The sequence below is a fragment of the Gallinula chloropus genome (assembly GCF_964237585.1).
Source record: "Gallinula chloropus genome assembly, chromosome: 1".
NCBI classification, from domain to species: Eukaryota; Metazoa; Chordata; class Aves; order Gruiformes; family Rallidae; genus Gallinula; species Gallinula chloropus.
Genome location: NC_140085.1, coordinates 26,338,687 through 26,366,531, shown reverse-complemented (window position 1 = coordinate 26,366,531; position 27,845 = coordinate 26,338,687). Strand labels below are relative to the sequence as shown.

At 42.1% G+C, this 27,845-nt stretch overlaps 1 protein-coding gene across 1 annotated transcript in view; it reads right to left on the bottom strand.

Annotated features, from left to right (window-relative positions):
• TMEM178B (transmembrane protein 178B) overlaps positions 1-27,845 on the bottom strand; it is a gene marked incomplete at both ends in the record, with an annotated part of 231,565 nt that overhangs the window by 164,147 nt on the left and 39,573 nt on the right. Inside the window, one exon of the mRNA XM_084273761.1 lies at positions 5,307-5,420. Within this exon, the coding sequence (XP_084129887.1) occupies positions 5,307-5,420 (114 nt within the window). The remainder of the gene's footprint in view (positions 1-5,306; positions 5,421-27,845) is intronic.

The window sequence follows — 27,845 nt, the reverse complement described above, 5'->3', positions numbered from 1 at the left end:
AGCTAACCTACACAGTTCCTCTTGTTGAAATCGTTCAAGAAATGGATTCACAAAATCATTCAACAGCAAATACATGTTCAAAGGTAAAAATGAGCAAGGAAACTTAAGGTCTAAACAAAGCAAGCTAGATGCAAAACTAAAACATCATCCTTTTTTAGAGCCAGCCTGGTACGATGAAGACAATCCCTTCTCCTCTTATCTGTATCGTCCTCCCTTTTCTGCACTACTGGGCTTCCTCAAAATAAATTTCTAATCCTAATTCTCCCAGCAAGACAATGAAATGTAGATAGCTGGTTTAAGCATACTTAGAAATTCCTCTCTGCATCTATCTTTATGCTGTAGTTACCCTTTTTCACAAAGCAATTTTTTCTTAAAGACTGCAGCAGAAGATCAATTTAGAGCCAGGGTTATCTATAGCCTATTGGAAAAAAATTTTAAAAGGAAGAAAAAGAAAAATTACCTTCCTACAGTCCTTCCGATGGCATAAAGCTGCATCAACCCAACACATGCCTGTTTTGCTCCAAGGAGTAAACCAGTAGACTAAATACTCCCCCAGCCCTGAGTGCCTTACCCCTCACAGTGTCTTTAGAGAACAGCACTGCTGGTTCCTGGAAGATGCCAAACTGAACATAGCACATGCTCTCATTACCTTGGTGGTACTACCATTTTCAAAGCAAACAGCCTTTCACCTTCTTCACTGTAGTATACCAGAAAATGGTTTCCTGAAGGTTTTGGGACAAGAAAGGAAAAAACCCAAACCCTTACCATCAATATAGGTTCCTTTTTACCATTAACTTCCTTAAAGTACAAGCATCCAGTTAAAATGCCTGTTCCAACACGTGGAAGGGTCTCTCACGCCTCCCCATGCCTGTACCACATGCTATAGCACAAACCCCTGACACGACCGCTTTCCCTATGCGTTGTGAATACAAATCCGTACCACACTGAAAGGGAACTGCCAGGACAGCAGAAGACCCATGGAACTGAATATCCCAGTAAATACAGAACCACTCTGAGTTTTTAAAAATTTTGTTCTAACAGTATATACCTCCATTTCCAAAAGCATCAGTGATGCTGCTGGAATTTTTTCAGAAGCCAGAGCTATGGAGCAAGATTGTGCACAACACTGGGCCCAAAAAATGCGGTAAGGTAAATGTGCAACAGTGACTTGATTATATCATTACTCTGGCATTTTCCATAAAGATGCAGTTACTCATGCTCAAAGTTGTTGGACACAGCTTTCTTTCCCTTCTCCCTTCCCTCCCAGTTCATACAGACATTTGTTTTGTCTATTTGGATGAACATTTATCTCCTGACAGGTGAAAGCTGGCAATACTACAATCATCCTTAACTCCATCCCTGTTTAACCAGAGACAGCTGAGAGGAAGTGATTGCAGGGAAGCAAAGTCCTATTTCCCCAGCTCGTGCTGCCATAGGCAATCAATATGGAGCAAAGGTTCCGTCTTGAAAATGTCAAGCAGAAGGGAAAAAGATAAAATAAAAAAAATTATAAAGTCAGTTCCAACCATTCCTCCGGGTCCAGCTGCTCCTCTGGGTTCTTCTAGCTTAGCTGACAGGACAGCTAGGGGAGTATCTGTTTTCTGTGCTGACTGGTACCATGGGGTCCTCAGCTTCAAATTTATTGCCAACTCCTGCAATTCACGAGAAACTGCTGGAGCATCAGTCCTTCAGACCAGCTGAAAAGAGCAGTCTACTGGGCATGACTAGAGCCTTCTCCCCTCTGGTACCCCATCCAGTAAACAGGCAAAGAAACAGATTTCCTTTGAAGGCACAACGATTTGCTGTTCATGCACTGGGTAAGGAAAATAGCCACTACTGAAATACAAAGAGGGCAAAGGACAGTTGTGGCTTCAGCTCAGAAGAGGCTTTTTTCTTTAGCAAGTGACCAGACACTTCGGTTTCACCTTTTTATTTCCCTCTGAAATTGTCCAGGATGCCATTTTGCCCCATGTTTCATCAAGAGATACATCTTTATTTCCCCCCTGCAACAGACCTGAGAAGTTACCTATGGCAAGAACAGGAAGAAGAGTAGACCTAAGCCCTGCTCCTTTTGTTTGTCACAACACTCAGCAAAAGCAAAATTCTGAGTAGGAAATCGTTCAGAGGAAAAGAACATCCAGGTTGACATTGAAACATTATTCTACCTCAGAATGAGCAGTGGTGAGCTGAAGCAGCTGTGTGCCAGATGAAACTGGTCCAGGTTAGAATCATAGAATGCTTTGGGTTGGAAGGAACCTCAAAGATCTAGTTCCAACCCTCTACCACGGGCAGGGACACCTTCACTAAACCAGGTTGCCCAAAGCCTCGTCTAACCTGGCCTTAAACACCTCCAGGGATGGGGCTTGCACAACCTCTCTGGGCAACCTGTTCCAGTGCCTCACCACCCTCATAGTAAAGAATTTCTTCCTAATTTCTAACCTAAACCTACTCTCTTTCAGCTTGAAGCCATTGCCCCTTGTCCTATCACTACACTCCCTGCTGAACAGTTCCTCTCCTACTTTCCTGTATGACCCCTTTAAGTATTGGGGCACCTCAATTAGGTCACCTGGAGGCTTTTCTTCTCCAGACTGAACAAGTCCAACTCTCTCTGCCTGTCTTGATATTAGACGTGCTCCAGCCCCTTGAGCACCTTCGTGGCCCCCCTCTGGACTTGCTCCAACAGCTCTTCACCTTTCCTGTACTAGGGACCCCAGAGCTGGATGCAGTATTCCAAATGGTCTCACGAGAGCAGAGTAGGAAGACAGAATCACCTCCCTCGACATGTTGGCCACACTGTTATGGATGCAGCCCAGGACATATTTGGCCTTCTGAGCTCCTAGCACACACTGCTGGCTCATGTTAAGCTTGTCATGTATCAGCAGCCCCAAGTCCTTCTCAGGGCTGATCTGAGTCCATTCTCTGCCCAGTCTGTAATTGTGCTTGGAATTGCACTGACCCACATGCAGGACCTTGCACTTGGCCTTGTTGAACTTCACGCAGTTCTAATGGGCCCTAAGGCAGGGACTAGAATTACAGGAACTTTCTGTAATGGAGTAGACTCTAAATCCCTTCAAAGGAAGGGCATTCTCCTCAACCAAAACACAATTTGCAAAGATTGGTATTGCCCTTGTCTTTTAAAACAGATGTTTTAGGGAAAAACAGCAGGGTTCTTGTTGCTACAGAGGGAAGAGCCATGTAGGTTCATTCTCAAATGCAGCAATCTCCAGATCCTCCCAGTGGCTAATCCCATATACCAAGAACTTGTTGCACTTAACTGCTCAGGAGAAGAGAACACTTCAGGAAAGTATTTCTTTCCATCCCTGTCTTTAGATAGGGAAGTTCAAACTTCAGTTCTATTTATGTCTACCTACACTTATCTGACTCATGAACTAGTAAGAAAAATCTGGGTCAGAGACATGCGTGCACACCCACACATTCGGTGTACCCTCCCCAGGGAAGGAACAAGCAGCCTCATCCTGAAAGTGCCTCGGACCAAATCAGATATGTAAATGTGTGAGCACAGTGTCTAGACTGCCACTTTGGAGACTGCCAAACACCCCACTGAAGGCTACTGCCAGCCGCCAACACACCAGGCTCAAGAACTTGCTGATCCCACAAAATTATGAACACACCAAGTATCTTACATGGCCAGGTGTATTAGTAATGATATTTAAGTAATGGAGGAGGAAAAAAAGAGAATACAAACATAGCTTCAGAATAACCTTTTACATGAACCATTACTAAGATAACGATGAATTTAAGACAATAATTCCTCCATTAAAAGGTGAGATTCCCACTAGACGGGTGCAGAAGAGCCACTGTTGCTCACAGCAGTGACAAAAGCACACAAACACAAGCATAAACCAAAGACCCTTCCTACTGCCCAATGAATCCTTACAGGAGATGCCGGGGGGTGCATTTGGTTTTGACCACATATGAGCAAAGTTAACATAAAATTGACACCAGCAGAGATGACAGGTGGTAACAGAAAACCAGAAGGGAACCAAACTGCCTGATTATCTCATTTCAGGGACAAATGAGCACAGCACAATATTTTGCAAGACTGGTCTCTTACAACTTTGAGAGGTAAGAGTTACATATTCATTTTCTTTATCATGTCATAATGAAAATATTAACTTATCCACACAAAGATTTAAAAAAAACCACAAACCACCAAAAAAATAAAAAAACCCACAATAGGTTCTTAGCAAGACCCTCTAGAACTTTCTTAATATGTTACCAGATTTGACCAGGCAGGCCTACAAGCACCAATGAGTCTCAAACCAAGCTTGACCTTACCAATGCCAAAAATCAACTCTATCATTACAAGTTCTCCTTCCCAGAGCTTAAAACAGTCCCTTCCAAAGCAACAGCTACATAAGATAGGAGTGAAACAGGAACTGAAGGCCCTGGGAATACATGCCAGAGATCTTACACAGTTCTTAAACTGACACAGTCTGGACAGTAGCTGCTCACCACCACCTTTCAAGGTTTTCAGGTAGAATCAGGATCCCTCAGACCCTGCCCTCTTCCAGGAGTCATTAACTACTTCCCTTGAGATAGAAGAGATCAGGTTATTCATCAGTCCCCATGCCTACATAGAAACAAGGAGTTGCCATGGCATATTTCCTTGTGAAATCCTACCTCTTCTGCTTTATTAGTGAAAACCCTTTTCCATCTTTAAGATGAGAAGGAAAAAAGCTTTAAGGCCAGCCAATACATCTCAAGGCAATTCCATCCCTGTCAGATCTTGTTGCTGCAGCAAACATTACAAGTTGGTGACCACTGGCTGCCATTATCACTAAGGGCTAAGCTCCTTTTCCCCATGCCTTAAACAGTGCAGCGTTTCTCTTTCTAGATATTCAAAGGAGAGTGATGCCACACTCACCCAGGAGCTGCAGGCAACAGGACATATTCTACAATAAAAGCCACCAATGAATTCTGCTGGAAGCAGGAAACAGCAGCATGAACTGCATGAGAATGAGCTCACGTACTGAGCATTCCACTGAATTAAAAAATAGGGCATTGATTTTGTTATTCATTTTTGTATTTAACTCAGTATTAATCCCTGCATATGAATGCCTCTTCTCCACTGCCAATTTTTCATGCCTCAGCAGAATTTCTAGTCAGCAGCAGAAACAGAGATGTAGGTCCTAAGAGCAAATCGATCAGTCTGCTACAAAGACAAACTGTACATGAGAAGGACTCTGAGAGAGTTGTCAGTCAAAGCCTCTACTCTCGTTTATCAGTACCTCCCTGTGAGTCCAGACAGGAGGAGAACAGAGAAGAGAGCCAGCAACACTTACGCAAGGCATGCCACTCATCCTGGCGGATTGTCTTGGTGATGTTGTAGGTGAGGTTCTTGGGAATGGTTGCTGAGGAGTAGTGGTACTTGATGTACGTGCACCGCTCAATTGCTCCTGGGAAGGGCAAAACACAAAAGAGAAAGCGCTGTTAAATGAATGCAACCTCTCCTCCAGCTGTAGGCCAAATAGGCTTGATAACCAAAAACAAAGGCTAGGAGCAAAGTAATCCTGACCATCAAGTCCACTATGGCAACTAATACTATTTTGGGCCCATGGCAGATATAATCTATCTGTAAGGTAAGCTCACATCCAAACTTACAATACACCAAAGGCCCTGCAGTAACTGCTAGAGTGTCAGCTTCCACCATCAGATATATATGTGGTGAATCACCCCTTCTTTTATTTCTTTTCTCTGAACGAAGAGCTAGCAGCAGGTATACCAGCATTTACCATGTAGAAACTGTAAATTCACATCTTAGCTTACTGTACAGTAATGCGTCTCAATACCCTTAGTCCAGCAGGTAGACAGAGCAAATATCTTTGATCTTTCCTTCAGTAATAAAAAAAGCAGCACAGGAAAAAGAATATATATAGAGAGAAATATTTTCCTGATCCCCTTCCACCCCACAGCCAAGAAGCAAGACAAGCAGACGGATACGTGTCAGGCTGTGGTACGTCTCTTGAAGGTACTCAGACACTTTCATAGCAGGCTCAGAAACAGAATTTACTAGCACCCTTGAATAACAAGCCTCTGATGGCAACAGAAATGGCTGAAGTGAGCTTTTTTTTTTTTCTTGTCAGAATTTCGTCTACATTCCACTGGAAAAAGAAGAAAAAATAAGCCCCACACGCTGCTTGTTTGTCTTCGGGTCACATTATTACCTTCTCCTTTTACAGCTACTTTCCCTCCTCTACAGGGATTACACATCCAGGCCCTGATCTCCCAGCATCTCTCTACATAGTTGGTGTTCTTAGAGGGTCAGATCCAGCATAGTCTGATGCCTTCTATGATCATAGCCTAACCAAAATTCACATCTGATCAGAAACCCATGATAGCACAACCATTCTCACACTGATAAAAACCAGTCAGGTTTCCTACACCTACTTTACCAGGATTCTCAACTAACACTGACCTTACCAGACCCCCTCACTAGGCAGTTAGATTCGAAGCTGGGGAAAGTAATTTTTCCATTAATACTGTGGTATGTTGGATTGGGCCATTAATAACTAAATAGGTGTCATTAATGTGGCTGGCCACACTGTTTGGTACTAGCTACCTCTGGTCAGAGAAGCAGCTATGCTGGAAATGCTTTTATGTATTAAAAATACATTAAGACAGGCACTCAATAGAATAAAATTAAATGAAGCAATGAATTATATAAATAAGAAAAAGTCCTGTACTACAGAGAGGCAGGTAGAGAACACTTATTGTCAGCCTGAACTGAAAAGGCAGAGCCATTAGCCTTATATCGACAGCTCCAAGGGGTTAAATGTGCTTTTACACCACTAGAACTACAGCTTTCTACCTCAGGTTGTAAAACATTACTTGGCATGAACTTAGTTCATATGCCATGAATTCACAGCATGAATAAGAATACCCATGAAACAAAATTATTAGTTTCATTGCAGTCTACTAGCATCTTCCAAAGTTAGTGCAATACAAACATTTGAGGTCCTCATTGTTTGCTCCTCTTAAGCATTCCTCACATTCTGCCTTTGACAGCAATTAGATTAGACAAAGCCAAATATTATAGGGGGAAAAGGCAAAATATTTACATATGTATCCGCCTGCCCTGACAGCGTGATGGGCTTCTGTGTGAGTCTGCACCATCTGGGCACCAAATGTACGCCCAGAATTAAAGTTCCAAACCAAGAATAGTATTTAAAAAAAGACAGCTAGTGTGCAAAGAGCTTTAAAGCAGCCTCAAATCACAACCTTGCCTTCTGAGAGGTTTTTCTGTCCCCTTTTGTTCAGCTGCTTTCATGGATCAGAAAAATACCAGCAAGAAAATGGAAAATTCTTACTTGCCTGAAAATAATATTGAAGCTATCGGATATCTACCCCAAGAAAATATTTATATAGTAAAGAAAAAAAGGACATGGAGCCAAGATTCAAAATAAAAGCATGCAGAAGGAAGGAAAAACCCTGTTCTATTCGCTATAATTTCCTAATCAGCAGAAAGCACCTCCTTTTACACCAAAGAGGCTAATTTCTACCAGAGTCAATCACAGTTTTATTCCTGACTATGAATGCTGTTAGCAGCAACAGTGAGCATTTGCTATCTTATATCACCAAAACCTAAAGAGAGAGAGATTATGGTCTGAATGCAGGTTGTCACATCGACATATATGTAATTTTGGGCTTGTGGTTACATCCCCATGGCTTTAACAATACTTAAGTGTATCCTTAAAGACTGTTTAGGACTAAGTATAACTGAGGTGGCAATGGTTCAATACAGTAGCTGAAGTACAAGCAGATTGGAATTGTGAATTCCATTACAATCTCCCTTTCCAATCACGCAATGAATTTCAACACTCTCCCCACCTCCAAATAACATTACTAGCCAATAAACATAACTCCAACCAAGAGTCTGTAGTGACCAGAAGGGAAAGTGCTCTTCAGCGTACATGGTGAGATAGATACATTCTCATTTTTCCTCTACTTGTCTCTGAAATATCAAGGCTTGCCACTGCATGCACTCAAGAGGGCTGAGCAGAGTACAGGGCATTCACTTTTACCTGGGAGTTGTCCCCACTACTGATGTTACATAGGGAAACAGACTCCTGGGTCAGCCAGACAAGGATGCTGCTCTGGGATTTGCACCCTTCTCTGAAGCATGAAGTGTAGGTTCATTGCTAGAAAATGTAATTCTTTCTCTTTTTTGTTACAGGGCTCAAAATACTTCAGCCTAATCCAAGTTACTGGGCTCAGTAAAGGGATAAACGGGTGAAACAAAGGTCTATGATATAGTAGAGGTCACCCTACATGAGCTAATGGGCCCTTTTGGCTTTAGGCTATTAAACTCCCCTGTGAACACTGAGTTTAATACACTCAGGAGAATGCAGTTCAGAGCATTTCAGAGCTGTCTTCTACTAGCTTCCAGCACTTCAATTACTTCAGGCTCTAGAACGGCAGCAGCTGCAGGAGAGAACATGCAGCCACCTTCATCTGCATGGCCACTGCTGCTGGGAAAGGCAGGCAGCATCTTACTGGGAACCTCAAACTGGCCAAAAGCGTGGCCCAAACTGATAGAGTTTGTGATTGTTTGGCATTGAAACTTGACCCCTGTCAGAGGGGTAGAAGAGTGACTCTGCTGATATACACATCTGCTGATATATCCAGCTAGAGGTGAGAATTAGCTTCTGAAACTTAGAGAAAGGCTTTCATTTGGCTGGACCTGCCAATAAAAGTTCGGAAAAGGATGGGTCTGTAGCTGCAGCAATTTCGTACTTCCTGATGTTCCCCTATATCTCCCATACAGAAGAGAACTAGGTACAAGACACAAAACATCCAGGTCCTAGAAATCCATGGGAAAGCAGAGGCAGTGACTGAAGCAGGGATCCAAAATACTGATCTCCTGGAAAATACTCTCAGGGTTTGGGGTTTTTCCACCTATACAGCTGTCATAGCAAGCGTTATAGCTGCCCACAAGGAACACAGAACAACCACAAAGCTGCTCCACTAGCAGATGCAGTATATTCTATGTTCCTCTGATCAAAGGGAAATGTTGGCTGAAAATACTGAAGAAAAGTGTCTGACATCTTGAAATAGAGTGCTAGGGAAGGGATCAGCAGGAAGATACAGCTAGAACCATGCAGAGCAAAACTCTGGCATACCATCCTCACATAAGCACAGATGCTCAGAGGGGATTCGGCAGCTGTAACTGTGGTTGGCAACCCCCTGTTCCAGCAAAGTTCAAATGCCAAATTAAACTGAGATAAGGAAACTAGAAATAGCTTCATCCAGAACAGATAAGAACTTACAGCATCAAAGATGCCACTCGTCTTACTGATCCCCTTCCTCACTCAGTCTCCCTCCCATATCCACTAGTATTAGGGATATCCCATATCCCTATTATCACCATATTATTATATAGTAATTTCCTCTTCCCTTCATTGTCAGGAAAATCCTTATACTGTGCTTTTGCAGACATATCACCTGAAAATATCCTGCAATTCTTCTCTATTATTTTTTTAAAACTATCCCAGTACACTGACACTAGTTCAGTTGCTAGTGACACAGCTTCCACTGCATGACTAGGGCTGTAAGCGCAGCAGGGGCCCCAGATGACTTGGTGATGCAGGGGGTGATTGGACCCTTCTCCCACTTCTGGGTTGAATAGGGCTGAAATCAATTAAAAGGAAGGTCATACTGCTTATATCCATACTGTATTTGTCTGGTGGGTAGACAGACTTCTTTTTTCAGAATTTTGGCCCAGTGTCTTTCTTCATTCAAATGCTCCTCCCCATCCCCCCTCCCCATATAGTAATATTTCAACACTTTCAAACTGCTCCATGAAGGAGTCTTTACCCATGGTAAATTTAAGAAATAAAATGAAAATTCAAAATGCCACCAGTATATTTGTCACATCAGTCCTGTAATTCGGATCTCCAAAGTTCCGAGAGGCATTTTGGTTGTGAGGTCAGCATGACTTTTGTAAAGTGGTTGTCAAGTTCCAGGAAGTTACACTGCCACTGTAATCATATAGTTTAGTCTTTTACATAATAGAGACCCACTCATCTCACACCTGGAAACACAAAATAGTTCTTCAGGTGGTCTTTCATGGAAATGGTAACTTGTGAGAGCAGTTAGGCATCAGTAACATCACTTCTGATCTGGCCCTGAATGGCACACAGAAGAGGCACTGACAGATTATCTGATGATCCTCTCTTCCTGCCAATAAGGGCTAAAAGATTTCATATTCTTCCCCCTTGCCTCCCATCTTCCAGGGCTGTGTAAAACCATCTATAAGGTCCAGATGCAGATTAGCTCAGTGCCTGTGAATAAATCACCTTTGGTAGCTGGAGAGCTCACAACTACCTGTAAGAATTTCTCCCACTCCAAGACTCTTCCCAACAGTCCTTGGGTAAGAACAATCAGGAATCTCAGGGGCAGGGAGGCAGCATCTCACTTGCTCTGGATGAACTACAGCTTGGCCATTCCAGACATCAAACCAAGCCAGCACTGATAAGACAATCACTTTACATTCTGTAACATGCAGATGTGGTACCCATTCTTCTTCCTTTCTAAGAAAGATTAGCTGTACGGCTAGTATCTGTTTTTTTACATTTCCTGCCAAGGCTTTTGATTTGATGAGCTTCCCTGAAAAGACTGACATGGATGCTCTGAGGCTTTGCTACCTCCAAGCAGCTTTTCCTCCTTCTGTATTGTAGATACCTCCGGATGAACTGTTCATTGAAGGCAATTTATTCCACAAAACTCACCCATTGTAAAAATTAGAACTAGTACAACTCTGTCTGAGAATTATTACACAAACATTTCCTATTAAAAGAAACCTTAGCCTCTGGCTCACAAATTGCACTCACTAAATGTATTGCTATTCATTATGAGAAACTACCTTTTCTGTACGAGAGACTGCCTTAATCCTGTGGCTTGGTTACTGTTCCCTCATTGGGTGACTACATCATACCAAACTGACAGAAGATGTGGATTAGTCATTTAGCCTCTAATTGTTTCACATTATGCTCAGAAAATCTGTAGAGCAGAGAAAGTTTATAGTTTTTTCTTAGCATAACATTTCAATAAGGTTTCCAGGGGCTATAATCATACTTAGGGATAGGATCAGGTTACACAAAGCAATTGCATGTGGCATATACATCACACATTCAGTCTTAAAAGTCTTGTCTCCCTTGGAAAAGTTCATTGTTAAAGTTGTGGCAGCATTTTACGGAGCCTCCAAACCATGCCTGGCCATTCAGGCTGGTGCAACGTAAGAATTGTTGCCCTCATCTGTATGCACTGCCCTCAACCTCTTAAATCATTTCATATGGATCTGATGATTCATCTGGAGGTACCTTAATACAGACTAGGTGATTCTTGCAGTTGCATGCATTAATTGGTCAAACTAAACCCTAGAGGGAGGTAGGAGAAATTAAGCTCTACCTTGACCAGCTGCTATGCCAGAACTGCAATCAGATATGATGACTAGTTAATAAACTAGTAACTATATTATTAACAAAGGCAGATACTTCATTAGAAAGTCCTGCAATACACTTAGCAGGATTATTTCATTATCTCTGGAGTAATCCTAACTATGAAAATACCAGCTACATATTCGTGCCCATCTATAAATACCTTAGAGCCAAAAATGTTGGGATATTCTTCTGCATTAATTGTAGAGTTATTTATGTTAGAAGGGTCCTCTAGGCGTCAGCCTGCCCAATCCCCTCCTCAAAGAAGGAAGAACAACTTCAAAGTTAAAGTCACATTCAAAGATAGTTCACATTGCTTGGGGCCTTGTCCAGTCAAATTTTAAATACCTCCAAGAACGGAGGTACACAACATCCTTGAGCACCTGTTTCACCATCTGACCACCTTCATTATGAATTATTTTTCCCCTAATGACTAATCAGAATTTCCCTTGGTACCACATGAATATCTTGAATAGTAGAATACCTAGGGGTAAAGGTCTAAAAATCCAGGAAGAATATGCAAATAGCATCACCTTAATCAACGTTTCTGATGCATATTCATTAGCTTATATGCATAAATAGAAGCCAATGTTCTAATTAATGGAGCCCAAGATAGATCCTCAGCTGCAGCACGGGCCAAATTTTTATGATAGGAGAGCATATTTTTTTCTGCCTGGCTCTGGCACCATCCTGAGCAGAGGTTCAGCTTGATCTGCCAGTAGGACTTGTTGCTACTTGTCCTAGATAAAGTGGAACAACTTCTGGTACTGGTTATTGCTTGCTATGGGCTGCAAAGAAATTGTGCTGATGCCTCCCTTCAGTTGATGGTTTGGGGTTTGTTTTTTTCAGGTTTAAAATTAAGCCCCTGGCTGCTACCACTACAAGTAGGTAGAGGGGCACTATGAGTTTCTACTCACCATTTGCCAGTTTGTATAAAAGTCAGAGAGAGGGATGTGACACAATCCCGTTCCCTGTTCACAGGCAGACCCAAGGGTCATACATTGGGAGAGACAATGAACGAGTCTATGGTAACACACATCATGTACCAGGAGCGCGCTTTTGACCATGACCTCCCCATCATCTCTGGTTCCTGTGGTTTGGGTTATAGCACGATATGCTGCAAGGCCATGCCAACTAGATTCTTCCCAAATAAGGCTAAATCAGAAGATGAGCTAATGGGAATGCAATGAATGGCCAGTCTGAAGTAACATCCCCTCCCTGAAAACACACACCAAGTAAGCATTAGACCTGAAACACCATTTGTTACTAATCCACTGCTATTGCAACACACTATTTACAAGTGTAATCTAACTTATGCTATGTGCATCTCTGTAGTTAAAACCATCCTAGTAAGGACAAAAGAAGTTCAACCCTGAGCAACTGCTGTTCTAGAAAAGCTGTCTTATCTACCTAGACAGTTAATCTCCAAGATTAACAAGAGAAACATATGGAGCAGCCACAGTGGAATGAATGTGGCACCACAGCAAGAACAGGTCTACAGTCAAGTTCTGCAGAACTGCAATTCCTTCCTTCCTTACTCAGTGAAAGTAGTGACATCCATCACTGATACAGTCACACCAGCCATGCTCACACAGATAGGCAAATAGTCCATGCTTTGGGTTCAAAGACCAGCTTGAAAAAACTGAGGGAGGACAACACTGATGCAACCAGGAAAATAAAAACCACCACCAATTTCAGATCAAATTAAAAGCTTTGTACATACATAAAACTGAGCTCATCTATAATTTATTTTGACACCTTTAAAAAAAATTTAGAAATGTATTTCAATTGAAAGCCTTAAGTGTATTTTGAAATTTCTAAACCATTGACATCTACCTTAATTTTTGGTAGTGCTTTTTTTCATCTGAAACCCTCAGCCGTATTATATCAAAGTTTCACAAGTGATTCTACTCCCTCGCAAGCTCTTCCCTTCACAGCCATTTCTCTACATGAAAATAACTAACACATTGCTTATTGTACTTACTGTAAACGTACTAACAAGCTCACTAGGCACCTGTATCTTCCCTATTGGGTAAAAATGCAGAAAGGCTGCCAGACTGACAGTATCAAAAGGGCATTGCAATAGCCAAAGCTCTACAATATCACCTAAATTTGCTTCTTACACATAAAGGTCTTTACTGACCACAAGAAAATGTACTGAACACAGAACTTCAGTGAAACATACTCAAAAAGATAACAGCACCCTCTGTTTTACCTGAAGGAAAAGCTTGCATGTATTCACCAAGTTGGCAGCCACTGAGAGGATGAGACATTCATAAGATAAATGACACTTCATCCCTGAAATGGCACATATCCAGCAAATACATTAACAGAATGTGCAGCTTAAAGATTTTCATTAGGAAAGCAAGCAAAGTTTTTTTTTCCAGAGTGACAAGCTGAACATTCCTGCTCTTTTTTCCTCCATTTTATTTTTACAGTTCGTCTCCCTTGATTTTCTGTCCTGGTTTCAGCAGGGACAGAGTTAATTTTCTTCTAAGCAGACGGCATAATGCTGTGGTTTGGATTTAGGATGAGAATAACGTTGATAACACACTAATATTTTAGATGCTGCCAAGCTGTCAAGGACATTTCAGCTTCTCACACTGCCCTACCAACAAGAAGGTGGTGGGTGCCCAAGAATCTGGGAGAGGACACAGCCAGGACAGCTGACTCAGACTGGCCAACAGGATATTACACACCATACAACATCATACTCAGTATATAACTAGGGGTTGGCCAGGAGGTGACACAACTTGGGAACTATCTGAGCACTGGCTTTGAGTGGCAAGCAGTTGTGTGGTGCATCACTTATATATTCTTTTATCATCATTATTGTCTTCCTCTCCTGTCCTATTAAACTCTCTCAACCCATGAGTTTCACCTTTTTTCTTTTTGATTCTCTTCCCCATCCCACCTCACAAAAAACCCTCATACAGTATGGAATATCCCTTTGGCTAGTTTGGGTCAGCTGCCCTGGCTCTGTCCCCTCTCAACTTCTTGGACACTCCCTGCCTTCTCGTTGGCAGGGCACTATGAGAAGCTGAAAGCCAACAACTGAAGTATCAGTGTATTATTAACATGACTCTCATCCTAAATCCAAAATACAGCATTATACCATCTGCTAAGAAGAAAATTACCTCTATCCCTACTTAAACCAGGACGTTACCAAATAAAGGTTCTCTCACTCTCTAGCTTAGTAGAGCTTGTTAGACAATACTCAGCTGGTAAGTCATGTAAAGAACTCTGAGAAAATAGCAGGGGAGTGGTTGAAAGAATCCAATATACTGTACCCTCCATATAGAAACAGGGTAATAGATGACACTGAGGTTCCCATTCTTCCCAGGTGATCTGGGATGAAAACCTGCCAGCTCACTTTCAGTTATGCTCCATTAGATCTCTAGAGATATGGGAAAAACTCAGATACAAAATGTACATGAAGTGGAAGCAATCCATGAAGTTTATGGATCTCCAGACACAGACAACAGCTTTGGTGAGCTGTACGGTGACCAGATTCCACATGGGGACTTCCAAATATTTCAGGCAGGAACACCTACATTTCAACTTCAACTACTGTTTCCACACTGAAATATCTAAATTTCCTTTTCAACCACTCTGTGAGTAAAGACAAGGGCACAGACGCTTGTGCGTTCACCGAGCAGACAGCAACGTTTTCAGAGAACAGCTTTTGCTAGGACTGTTCCCCACATGCTCTATGGATATCCCAGCAAATAGCAGCTTGCTTAAAGCAACCAGCTGGCAGAGGATAAATATTCCACCCATGATAAGAAAAGAATCCAAGTATGAGACCAAAAGCTGAATTTGCATTGGAAAGTGATGAGCTCACACTTTCTCTCCAGGGACCAAGGGAAGGGGGCTGGCAAGGAAGCTGGAGCAAGACGGTGGTTATGAAACACTTTTTTCACTTCAGCTATTAATAACAGTCTCCAAGCCACAGGGCACTTGAGAGGAGGAAAGCATCTCCTTGCTTCTATTAATCTTTTTGTCCACCTATTTGCATTGGGCTGGCCACAGGGGAGAGGGAAGCAGAACCCAAATGAAAAGTTAAGGAGGTTAAAAGGGCTGAAAAATATTTGCTCCTACTTGTTTGGAGGCAGAAATTAAATGATCAATAAAAAGTCACTGAGACAGCAATTACCAGTAAAAACTCACTGATTACCCAATAGCTCATGGAACAAAGCATTAACTCAGCATTGCTGTCAAGCCAGAGAAAAGCACAAAGGCTAAGCTATGGACAGGTTTCTTCTGTATGAATTTACATCTTCTGATTTGCATCATAAGATACTCTCACGAAGCTTTGTGTTTATGGAACCAGCTTTGAAACCCCTTTCAAACACATCTGGGAAACAGGGTCCCAGGTTGCAAGGAGGTAAGGGTGGGTGCACTGATACCACTAATTCTGCTGAACATCACAGGCAGTGAAATCTAAGGAAGCCTATATCTGTACCTTGGAAAGCTATTTTACGTGCTGCTTTACAACATAAATGTACGTTTCTATATACATTTACTCCTCTCTACTCCTTAAAGTGAGAGGAACATAAGCCCTTCCCTGTGTCTACATGTGAAGCTAACTGTAAACTAACAGCAAACTGCTGAAGCAGAGAATGCACTTAGCTTCCTTGTAGCACTTCAAGTTCTTGTAGCACTTCAACCTCGTGTTTAAACAGCAGAAATCACAACATGACAGACAATCATTCACATGCTTTTCATCCCACATTAGGCAACTTAAGCTGAGACCTAACACAGACTCATCTCCCAGAAAGTCCCACTTACAGACTCAGCCTCACCTAGTACCTACAGCAGTATCTTAAGAACATCACTTAATTGAAAGAACTTGTGTGGGTATTTCAGGTTACCTATATTACACTATAATCACGTAGGTTTTATCCCTCATCTGGGGAGGGAAGAGAGTTTCACAACATTCATTTGAACATAAATTGTGAGGAGGAAAAAGGAGAGAGGGGATAAAATTCTTGGCCAGGATTGTATATAGGGAATTCACAAGAATCAAGCTAAGGAAACCAATTTTTAGAACAACTACTATATTTTTCCCCCTATTGTAAGGATTGGTACGTAGTCAAAAAGCATTTTGCTTGTGTACTGAAGTTAAGATGCTGTTTCTTACCTCACACAGTTACGTGTAAGAGATGAATCAGTTTACCTTGAATTTTGGGAAGTACACCACCATTAGCATGGATCCTGGTTTGCACATTTTAAACATTTATGGTAACTATGAGAAAACATGGGATTCAAACAACAAAACCAAAACCCACACAACTTACCACCAGACAGCTAGCCTATCAAAGAAACAAGTGAGGAAAGAATCCAGCATCAGCTTCTCAGCAAGGCTGGGTTTTCCACCCACCATGAAAAGACTAAAACATGGACAGACCAGAAAGGGTGCACCCTGCTATGTCCATAAACTCTTCTCTCAATCTGCAGTACACTGAGTTTGCAACCCCCTTTGCTGATAAGACAGACTATCTCCATCCACCAAGGACTCTATTGAGGCTTTAAAACTATGCACATAAAAGACTTCGGACATGTTCTCTCTTTGGTAGAAAGAGACCCTTCTCAATAACTACATCCTTACCTTCTGGAGTCCTAAGATTCATTAGTCTTTTCCATGCTGTCCTCATTCTACTTATTTCAAATAAATGCTAGGGTAGTGTGCTTGGAAGAAAGGCGTTTTCAAGACATCATTTCAACTTCATACACAAAAAAGTATTTCTCAGACTGGTACCATGCAATTCAGGGTATGGGCAGTATAGAGCTAACAGACAAGACCATCCCTAAGAAGTAAGCAGAGTTTCCCCAGTAAGTCCATAATGTCTTTTACCCCATAAACAACCAACTGAATCTCTACTCACTCAGCCTGATGCGAAAGCAGAGCTACCAAACCTGCCTTGAAACAAACCTTGGGACTGTTTACTTGTAAGTAAAGACTACTACATTATAAAGATAGTATATACAAGTAATGTGTTCATGTTTGACCATCCTCTTTCCCAGTAAAGTCGGTCCCTGGATTGGCCTTGGACAAATTATTCATTAACTGGTGAGTTGCTATCACTAAATTACAAAGATGCTCCATCTTCCTTTGTGAAATGGTATGCACTCAGAGTAACAGAAGATTTCACAGCTGACTGACCTTACTTCTGCAAAGCCAAATGCTACACTATTGTAACTGGACTTACTATCCTACATGAGGGCTTGAATCAAAGAAAGGGATTAAGAAATTGGAAGTTATGTAGATGCTTAAAAATGGCCCTTGAATAATCAAACTTGAACAGAATGATACAACTAAAGGGAAAGGGAGAAGATAAAGATGGTGTTAAGAAGATCAGGCAACTGTACTGTGAAATCAGAGATGAGCTAAAGCCCAATTTGGTCATTCTAAAACCTATGAGCCACAGCTATTGTTAATCTCTCTGCAGCTGTCTGAAATCACAAGTGGTTTCTTCCTTACAGAATGAAATGATTCTTGAAGTAGTATTTGAAATAAGAAAGGTTGGTGGATGTGATGAAAAAATATTTTTCCAACTGACTGGACTGTGCCCCTATCCAATGATGAGTTTTGCAATACCGTCATACGCCCTTGTGTCCAGAAGGCTCAGGCATTGAGTACCTCTTCAGAAATGCTACAATAATTCATTTCTGGTGCTAGCATCAAGTTCTGACTGCACTCAAATGTACTGAAGTCAACAACTTAAGTCTACAATCTCAACACTGCTGCAGACACTCTGCACCAAATGAGCAACGAGTGGCTGAAAATATCAAAAAGATATGTCCTTGTGAGGGGCTGAGGGGGCCAAAAACTGTGACAGGAACAGCTTACTTTCCAGTCCCTACTTTCCCTTTCCTTGTTCCAAACACAAAACCTGGAAGACCAGGATATACCAATAGCTGACAGCTACAGAAAGTTAGTAGTGAGACCACCTACTCCCAGCATTGTCTTCAACTGAGAATTAAGTTGCTCTAGCCAAATTCCAAAGGCATCTAGTCTCCCAGTGCATAAACTATGTGGAGGTTCAGCCCCAACAGTGGCTGAGCACCACACATCACTCACTCCAGGAGGAGAAAGCACTCAGACTGCCCTGAAGGCACCCAGGAGTACCCCACCCTGACCAGCCCCTGTTAGGGGGGAGTGATGTCTGGTGGTGTGGAAAACAGCCTGGGATAACTCAGCTCACCTGGGCTGGCTGCTTGGGGAGATTAACTCTGGCCTGGCAAGAACCAGGACAAGCTCACATTCATGGCATTTCTTTCAAGAGATGTGTAACGTGTACCATTCAATGCAGAATTTATTTTAATTCTTTAAAGGCAGAAACTATCACAGCTTATATAACAGGGCAGAAAAACATGGTGAAGAAACACCCAAACAGCTCTGATTGTATCTATTACTTCTTTTACATATCAAAAAATCACAGGTGGTTGTAAAACCACACCAGAGCTTAGGCACAGACCTGATGTATATGTAAATGTAGGTGGACTATTGTGGGATAAGAATTTCTCATCCAGCAGACATATGCCTACTGCTGGGTCAGTACCAATTGGGGAGCAGACGGGGCTTTTGCTGGCGCTGTTGAGTTTGGGGTTTCTCTTGCTGGGACAGGTAGATGTTGTTTTTCATTGGGAGGGTTCTGTGCCATGATGTTCCCTTGCCTGTAACATCCTCTCCTCATTTGGTACAAGTAATCTACCACTTCTTGCGTCTTCCTGTCCAAAATGTCAAATCAAATTAGAGGATCACAGTATGAAAGTCTCCCACTTACTGTAACGTAAGATGTTCTGGCTAGGGCAAGCTGGACTAAATATTTCTGCTGCCTGTCAAGAAGGATTCATAGCTTGAAAGAGATATTTCAAAATGCCCATGGAGCCATTAATTAATATAAGTCTATTGACAGCAGCAACAAGCATTACCTAAAAGGTAAGCATTGTGCCTCTGAGGAGATTTGTCCCTATCCATCTTGTCCCACCACCCCTGCATCTAGAAGGCCAGTAGAATCCCCCTGGGGATAATAGCCCTACGTATTATTCAGCCCTCAAAACCCTGCTTTATGATCTTCATTCTGACAGGGAAGGGAACCAACCACATCCCAAAAGACCCATCACCATACACAGGATCAAAGAAGGAAACACTTCCTAGCACCCCTTGCAAGGTACAGAACAGCCCTTTAACCCCACATCGGAATTTCACCAGTTTTGATCACTGCTTCTCATCTGGGGGTTGGGGTGACAGAAACAGGCATTTATTCTGACATTGTCAGCTCAGGAATTTTGTTTGTTTGTTTTAGTATTTACTCCTAGTCTGAGCTGTAATAAATTCCTGTATCTCACTAGCATCTGATTATAGCCAATGGGTCAGATGTGCTCTTGGGGCAGAAAGCTGTACAAATACAGTGAACAGAATCTTTGTCTTGAAGACTTTTGTTGTTCCCCTGTTTTGTACCTTCCAACCCCATCTAGTTGCTCATTTTGTTCAATACATAAAGGTAAGTCTTGAACTGTAATATTTGATTTTATAAATTAACTCTGATTCAGCATCCTTTGTGCTTTTGGACTCCTATTTTTAGCTGTACAATTAATTGCAAATCCAGGTGTCATTATCGATTGTTGCATTTTATTAATTCTTTACTTTCTATTCTAATTGCTACTCTAACAATACCTTGCACAGTATATTTCTTAATAATATCTCAAAACATAAAGACATAAATATCTACACTTCATAAAGACAGTAATGCTGCCCAGCATTGTTACATACTATCCCCCCCAAAAAAACCCAAACCAACCAGGCCTTCTGTTTTCTCCCATCGTACGCTACCTTGTGGACAATACCACCAGTACCCTTTGCAGCAGGTCTAAATGCAGACCTTAATCCATCACTCTGTAAACTATAAATTAACTTATTTAAGAGACAGCAGATCTCTATTCTCCCCCTCCAAACATACCAATTAAAAGTTACAGTAATAAATACATAAATAGCAAGTAGTCACTGCTCATCACAAGTTAGGGACTAACATCTTATTACAACATGGAGTTCTTCCTACATTAAATTACAACACAAGTTAAGAGAAGGGTCGGGCAGATGCTAACCTACCCCCTCATTTTCGTTTTCTCTTATTTTGTCAGGCATTGTGTTCAGCCTCTCAGACTCCAAAAGAATGAATCTCCAGTTCACTGACTGCAGGATCAGGTGAAGAAGATCCAGGATGATTCTTAATATGCCTCCAATGGACCATCAGCCCCTCAGATGAAGGGTACCAAAAGAACATGTCAACTTAAGGGAAAAAACATTCTTCGAGAAACATCCAAACCTTTAGGAAAATATGCCATTAGCTTTATTCTTATCCCCTAGGGTTCTGCAATATCAGGTTTAATTACTACAGTTGTGACAAAAATCATAGTAAAGAGATATAGCTGCAAGCTGATCCTGCCCAGAGATTCCAGCCACCAGGGTAAGAGCCAAATGCAGTGCTAGGGAGAGACCACAGTACAAACTCAGTGGGCAAACTAGATTCAAATCACATCCAGCAAAAATATTTCCAAGTACAGCCTAACTGAAATGGAACCAGAGATTAAGGTGGCATGTACTCGGCTGAGATACAGGGAAGCACTCCCAGGATGAAGGGACTTAGGAAGAAGCAAGAAAACTAGTCCCATGCTGCAGTAGAAATGCAGTGAGGGTAGACAAGTGCCAGACTCACCTGCAGAACAGTCATTGCCCCAGGTTGTCATACAGTAGACTCATTTCTTCATTGCTGGAATCAGCTAAATGCAGCAAGCACATAACATTGCCTCCTCTGGCAACTGGTTATCATGGTCACGCTTAAGGAACACCCAAGCTCACACAGTTAACGGGATGGGGTACAGCACTTATGGTTGTAGCTGCACAACTATGCAACAGGCAGGAAAAAATAATGGGTGGGGGAGAGGAATAAAAGACAAAACAGCCCAATTATGAAATTGATAACATCATCCTACATCTTGGTGTAACTCATTTGCAAATGTGATGGATTTTACACCTTAAGGATTAAACAGCTTTTCTAAAGGTATCTACAGCAGCTGTGGGATGCAGGGATAACCATTCTCAGTATGGGGACACAATTTTGGGATGCCAGAAAGGGAACAGCTTGAACTTGCATGAATGTGACTTCACCCAAACAAATAAGAACACTTTGCCAGGAGCGTGCACAGGGGTGAGACTTGATGTCAGTGCTTTATAGTGGATTAGGTTAAAGAAGAGATACTTTAGCAATATAGAATCACAGAGGTTTAATAATTATCTTTCCAAAATGAGTGAGCAAGTGGCCGAGAAACAGAGAATCGCTCAGTATGTAGAAAAAAGAAATTTCTAGGTGTATTTCCCACCTACTGTCAAACATCTTTCCTACAGGAAAATAACCAAGTTACCTTAAGGGGTGAGTAATAACAGTATTCATCCATTCCTCTACAGCCTTTCAGCTAGGGAAGAAAGATTTGGCTATGAAATTGCATGCCAATGTTACTTTAAAAGAAAAATATGCAGCACTCCATGTCACGTAGACTATAATATTTAAGAACACTTCCACTGTCACTGGAAGGCTAGAGCAAGATAAAATACCTTTGCTCTCTATTTAGATTTCCAGGAGGCTGGGTGCCATTTGCTGTATTTCAGTGGCAACACCTGGGAGTCTCAGTCTTCACAGAATCACTAGGTTGGAAAACACCTTTATGATCGAGTCCAACTGTTCCTGTCCTATGCTAAACCATACCCCTAAGTACCTCATCTACCCATCTTTTAAACACATCTGGGGATGGTGACTCAACTGCCTCCCTGGGCAGCCTGTTCCAGACCCTGACAACTCTTTCAGTGAAGAATTCTTTCCTAACATCTAATCTTATAGGCCGTTGGCCTTCCTGGCCACCTGGACATACTGCTGGCTCATATTCAGTCAGCAGTCAACCAACACCCCCAGGTCCTTCTCCACCTGACATCTGTCTCTCCACTCTTCCCCAGGCCTGTATCACTGCATGGAGTTATGTCCCAGGTGCAGGACTCTACACTTAGCATTGCTGGACCCCACGAGGCCTGACTCTGTGCAATCATGAAATTAAAAGGGTCCCAGACCCAACTTGCTTACTATTTTATAAAAATTTCAAGTGTTTCGGAAAGTTTCCAACACAACACCTAGTAAGCTGATTTTGTACTGGGGAGATGTAATTTAAAATTAAAAAAAAGTGAAAGAGAATAGCTGTATATACTACTAATATTCAAGGTCTAAGAAAAGACGTAACCAGGTGGAATGCTCAACCATTCATCTCATCTGCCCACACGGCCTCATTACGCTCAACTATATGCCTGACCTACCCACAAGAGTTCTTCTTTGAGGACAAGCCTGTAATTTTATTATTCATAGTGCTAGGGCAGAAAATGCAGTTTGAAATAGTCCTGGTTGTTTAAAAGGCACAGCATCCTGTACCCCAAGAGGAATGAAAATTATGTAGACTCTTGAGGTCCCATGGGAAAGCAGTACATGGCCATGCAAGCTACAGATTGTCTCCACAGCATTCTTTGAGCCCCAACATGCCCCTCTGATTCATCTTAAATCTGACATCAGATGGTTTTTGTCTGACAAGGATAAATTAAGTCTTTGTAGTCCATGACACAAAGTACAAAATCAGAAAGGGGGTTACTGCAAATGATCGCACGTGACCCATGGCAGTAGTGTAACACTTGAAGCATTTCAGCCCTAGATGGTTCTTCAGCTTCTCACTGCTGACACTGGAACGAGACACCCAAATATGCTGCCCTGGGTATCAAACTGAGCATAATTTCCCCTCAACTATTACTCCTCATGGAGGGAACAGTATGAAGCTGTGACAGAGATGGTTTAGGTCAGAGATTAGGAAGAGATTCTTTACTGAGAGGGTGGTCAGGCACTGGAACAGGCTCCCCAGGGAAGTGGTCACAGCACTGAGCTTGACTGAGTTGAAGAAGCATCTGGACAATGCACTCAGTGACATGCTCTGACTTGGCTGACCCTGTGTGGAGCCAGGGTTTGGACTTGACGATCCTTATGGGTCCCTTCCAACTCAGGGTATTCTGTGGTTCCTAACCCCATAAAGTAGATCTGAGTATTGCCATGTGGCCTTTGTGCACGATAGGTGAAGGATTCCAGTCTTGCTTCTAAAAGGAGAAGACCAGATTCCTGTCACCACAGACACTCCTAATTGGAGATTTTTAGGAGTTTTCTTGGGGTTTTTTTTTGTTTTAATCTATGCTAGATATAGTCTGCTACTTTTCTGTAGCTGAAGAGTATTGATGCCTGCTGGATCCTCAGCCTACTGTTATAGAAAGAACAGGAATAATCATATGAGAATGGTGAGATTCCTGCAAGACAGCTATGCTGCATCAGGGATGCAGTCAGGTAGTCCTAGTCAGGGAGATGAGACATTCACACATGAGCTGTACCACGCTGCCACATCACATAAAAGATGCATGACGGATGGTTTTGAGAGTATCTTTCACCAGGGTTAGGGCTATGCTGCTCCCATCAGTCAGAAGGAAAGAAACAGGAAAGGTCTGAGTACTGTCCTACCAGAGATGTCACAGTGTGTCTTGACAGACAGACCCAGTCTCCTGTGTCATGAAGTGCCTGATCAGAGGAAGTGCAGCTTGTTGCAAGGGTTCAAGATTAATAACAAATGTCCTTTTCCTTGGTTTAACCTCTGGTTCCTTAGCCCTGCAGTTCTCACCTCTCTGAACTACAAACAACAGTCACAAGCTGTGAGTGTTTAGGAGGGGGCAATAGCTTCTCCCAATTCTGCAAAAGGAAGTTTAGCATGAACTGCACTATTTAGCATGAACCCACACCAGATGATTATGAAATGAATTAGCAATAAAAGTTTATTTCATGTATAAAAGCCTTTTAAAAGAGAAATAAGCCAGGCTCCAAATTACCATTAAAATTAACTTCCATCAATGCTCTGCCAGTGCTGCTGAACTAATGTTCTTTGCAGAAGCCAAGTGGATTGTTTGATGATTGAGTGATACCAATCACAATGAACTATTGTGCTAGTTGCTTCCTCTGGAGATCAAAGGGCTTTGTTTTAAGGACAGCAGAAAAATGCACTACCACTAAGACCACTACAGGTCCCCTCTACAGCATCTCTCCATTTCCAATACACAGTCTCCAGCATGACTAGCAGTCTTTCCCAAGCAGAACTCTTCGTATTTAAGTAACCACCAACCATAAAGGCAAAACAAAAATCCCATCCTCTACAAATTAAAGCTCTGAATAGGACAGACTATAAGCAACTGAAGTGTTTTATTACAAAGCTATCACACAACTGGCCATGGATGTGTGACGGTCAGGTGAGTGGATAAAGCTTGTCATGGTTTCTCTCCCCATGGTTCCCCGGCAAGAAGTCAAATCTCTTTCCAAGGTGGCTGCCTGGTTCTTTCATGCATTTCTAAGCAGTGATATGGGTCTCTTTGAGCCCTCTTCCTTGTCAAATATCAATTTGAGATAGCATGATGATTTTATTTTCCTCAGCTTATAAATCACCCAATTTTTTGATCCATGCCAGTGAGTTACAGCTGGAGGCACTTAAGCAGTGAGCTACCTGTGGCAACAGTGAAGGAGCATCAAGAAGGGGAAAATTACATAGGAGAGAACTCTGTCTGCCACAGAGACTCACACAAATTCTCTCAGGTCACACAAAACACCCCCATCAGCACTCTAGACTGAAGCTAGCATCTGGGTAAACAGATCAGGAACTATTCCAGCATTTGTGGTTTGTGCCCAGACATCATCTGAGTATTTTGCCTTTGACTCTCACAGGTTAGGACAAGTCCACAACTCCATCTCAACACTTGTCCTCACCATAGTTTCTCTGTACTGCCTGCAGGTCCCACTGTAGTGAGCGAATTCAAATAAGCAGTCTACCTTTATTTCAGAGTAGTCAGTCACTACAACAAACTGTGGGATCTAAGAAAATGCATCTGCTATAGCCACAGGAAACAGGTTCATGCCTGAAAGGACTGGGCCACTTAATACCTAAAATGCACCCATTGCTTCTCTTTAATTTTGAAGGGCAAAGGAGGAGCTACATGTACCAAAACATGACTTCACTTGGCTACAGTGTGCTCTCCATGCTAAATCCCAAAGCACCCTGTAGATGCAAACAGGTAACAGCAGGTACAGGAAGAAGTTAAGGGACAGACAACTATTTTCTCTGCTGTGTCTTGAGATGAGGTGGAAAGTCAGTGAGGCACAAAAGGCTCATTCTGATGGCAAGTGCTATAAAGGAGAAGACTCGCATCAATGGGGAAAGAATCAACTATGAAAAGACAGAAGATTAGGAACAAGGCCAAACCTAAAACAACAGAGGTGCAGTCCTATCTTTTAGCAGCAGCCAAGAAGAAAAGGCAAAAATTCTACTTTTCCACATGCAGCTTAAGACATTTATGTCTGGGACTACACAGAACAGTTGCTTGGAATAGCAGAGGACTACAGTGATTCAACAACTCCCCCTAGTCCTACACAGAGATGTCAGAAGAAGATAGTAGGAATGAGCTGTGTTTCTTGGAAGTGAAGAGGGGGAAAAAAACACAAGTAGCTAGAAATTAATTGTCCTCTGTATATTCTGCCACTACAACCACACTACATTATTTGCAAAACTCTTCTCTGATCCTTTTTAAAAGCATTAGCCATGAGCTCTAGTCTCTGGTCCACTATACCCACCCTTCCCCATCCATAAGACTAGCTCAGCCCAGCCACTCAGCCTCCCAAACAGCACCAGATCTGTGCTGCCCTGTACAAAAGGGCAGCAGGAAATATTTTAATTAGTATTTTCTCCTGAAAGTTAAAAAAAAAAAAATCTAAAATTACTTTGCCTAGTAATGAACTAGGTCTTCTTTCACTCCATTGTAGACCTGGAACAGTGATTCCAGCTCCATATTCACCTGTTTAATTTTTGGTACTTTGCATGTTTTGTTTTACAGACCCTTTTCTATCGTGATGAAAGCTGGACAAAAGACTACAAAAGCAGGGGAGAAGGGGAATGCCAGTATTAAGGAAAATTGAGTTCTCTCTTCCCTTCCTAAAATAAATTAGCCAAGATGGGTGGGAAGAACCTTAGTGGAAACAGAAAACCTGCAAATTCTTTCATTTTGGGGGAAACTGAATTAATTAATATGATTAGAAAGTACCAGGGCAAAAAAACAAGTCAATGTGTTTCACTAGCCATATACATTTCACTTAGATTTAACATAGGTACATTTAGTAAGGTAGCACTGGAGCAAGGACTGACTTTTGGAGTGGAAACAGTTGTGTTGAAAATTACATGTTTGATAGGTGGATAGTGCAGGCGAAATCTGAGGAACACTAAGGACCTGGCTCGTACTATGACATCCCCAACACTGCTCACCCCGGGTAACAGCCAAGATCTGATTTCTGTGCTTATCTCTTATTTTTGCTGACAAGCAGAAGTACTTGGCAGGATGGGAGCTGCTCGGTTTTACACTCTATCTCTGAACATCTCTAACATCTCAGGAGGCAGCATTCCTGCACTTCGATCATTAAAGCAAACTTCTTGTTTTCCCCATACTCATTTCTCCCAGGTAGACCTTTCTCAATATTTCCATTGTCTCATTCACCAGGTGAGTTACTCGTTGGCTCTGGACTCAGAGTGAAGCAGAGGCCATTTCCACCTTTCAAAGCAGGTACAGCTCACACACATGCCCCAACACGTGAAGTTTTCACATGGGTCAGGTTCTGAAGGTCCCCTGACAGGCTGGGTAGCCAGTCACCTATCATCTCAGTTAAAAAAACATGAAGAGCATTTATAAACTTAGGTGCTCTGTGTACAATACACATGCAACTCCCATTCCTGAAAAGATGCCCAGCAATTACAGAAACAATTAAACACAATTTTTCCTGCTATGCAGTGAAGTGCATTTCAATAACACTCCTGTGTCCTTATTAAATGTTTTCCCCTGGAAGGCCTCCAGAATGATAAACATTCATTAATCACCATGAGGTACCTATGAGGTACCAAACTACTTGAAAACTACATCAAACAGGTGATCAGAAACAGAGCTAGAGGCCATTTTATATCAGGACAATATCATGCTGCTCTTCTGACACACAGCCAACTTGCTGTGAGCCATTCCAGCCCCAGAAGAATTACTTTTCTTGTAAGAAAACATACTTTGGCCAACAGCACTCTTGCACCTGTCAATCATCCCACACGCTTCAGCCAAGGGAAGCGGGGAGAGATCCAGGCATATATGAACTGATAATCCTCAACTAATTCAGCAGCTGAAACAGACCACAGTTTGTCAGCACAAGTGACCTTCAGACACCTCTAATGAGTTCTCATGGG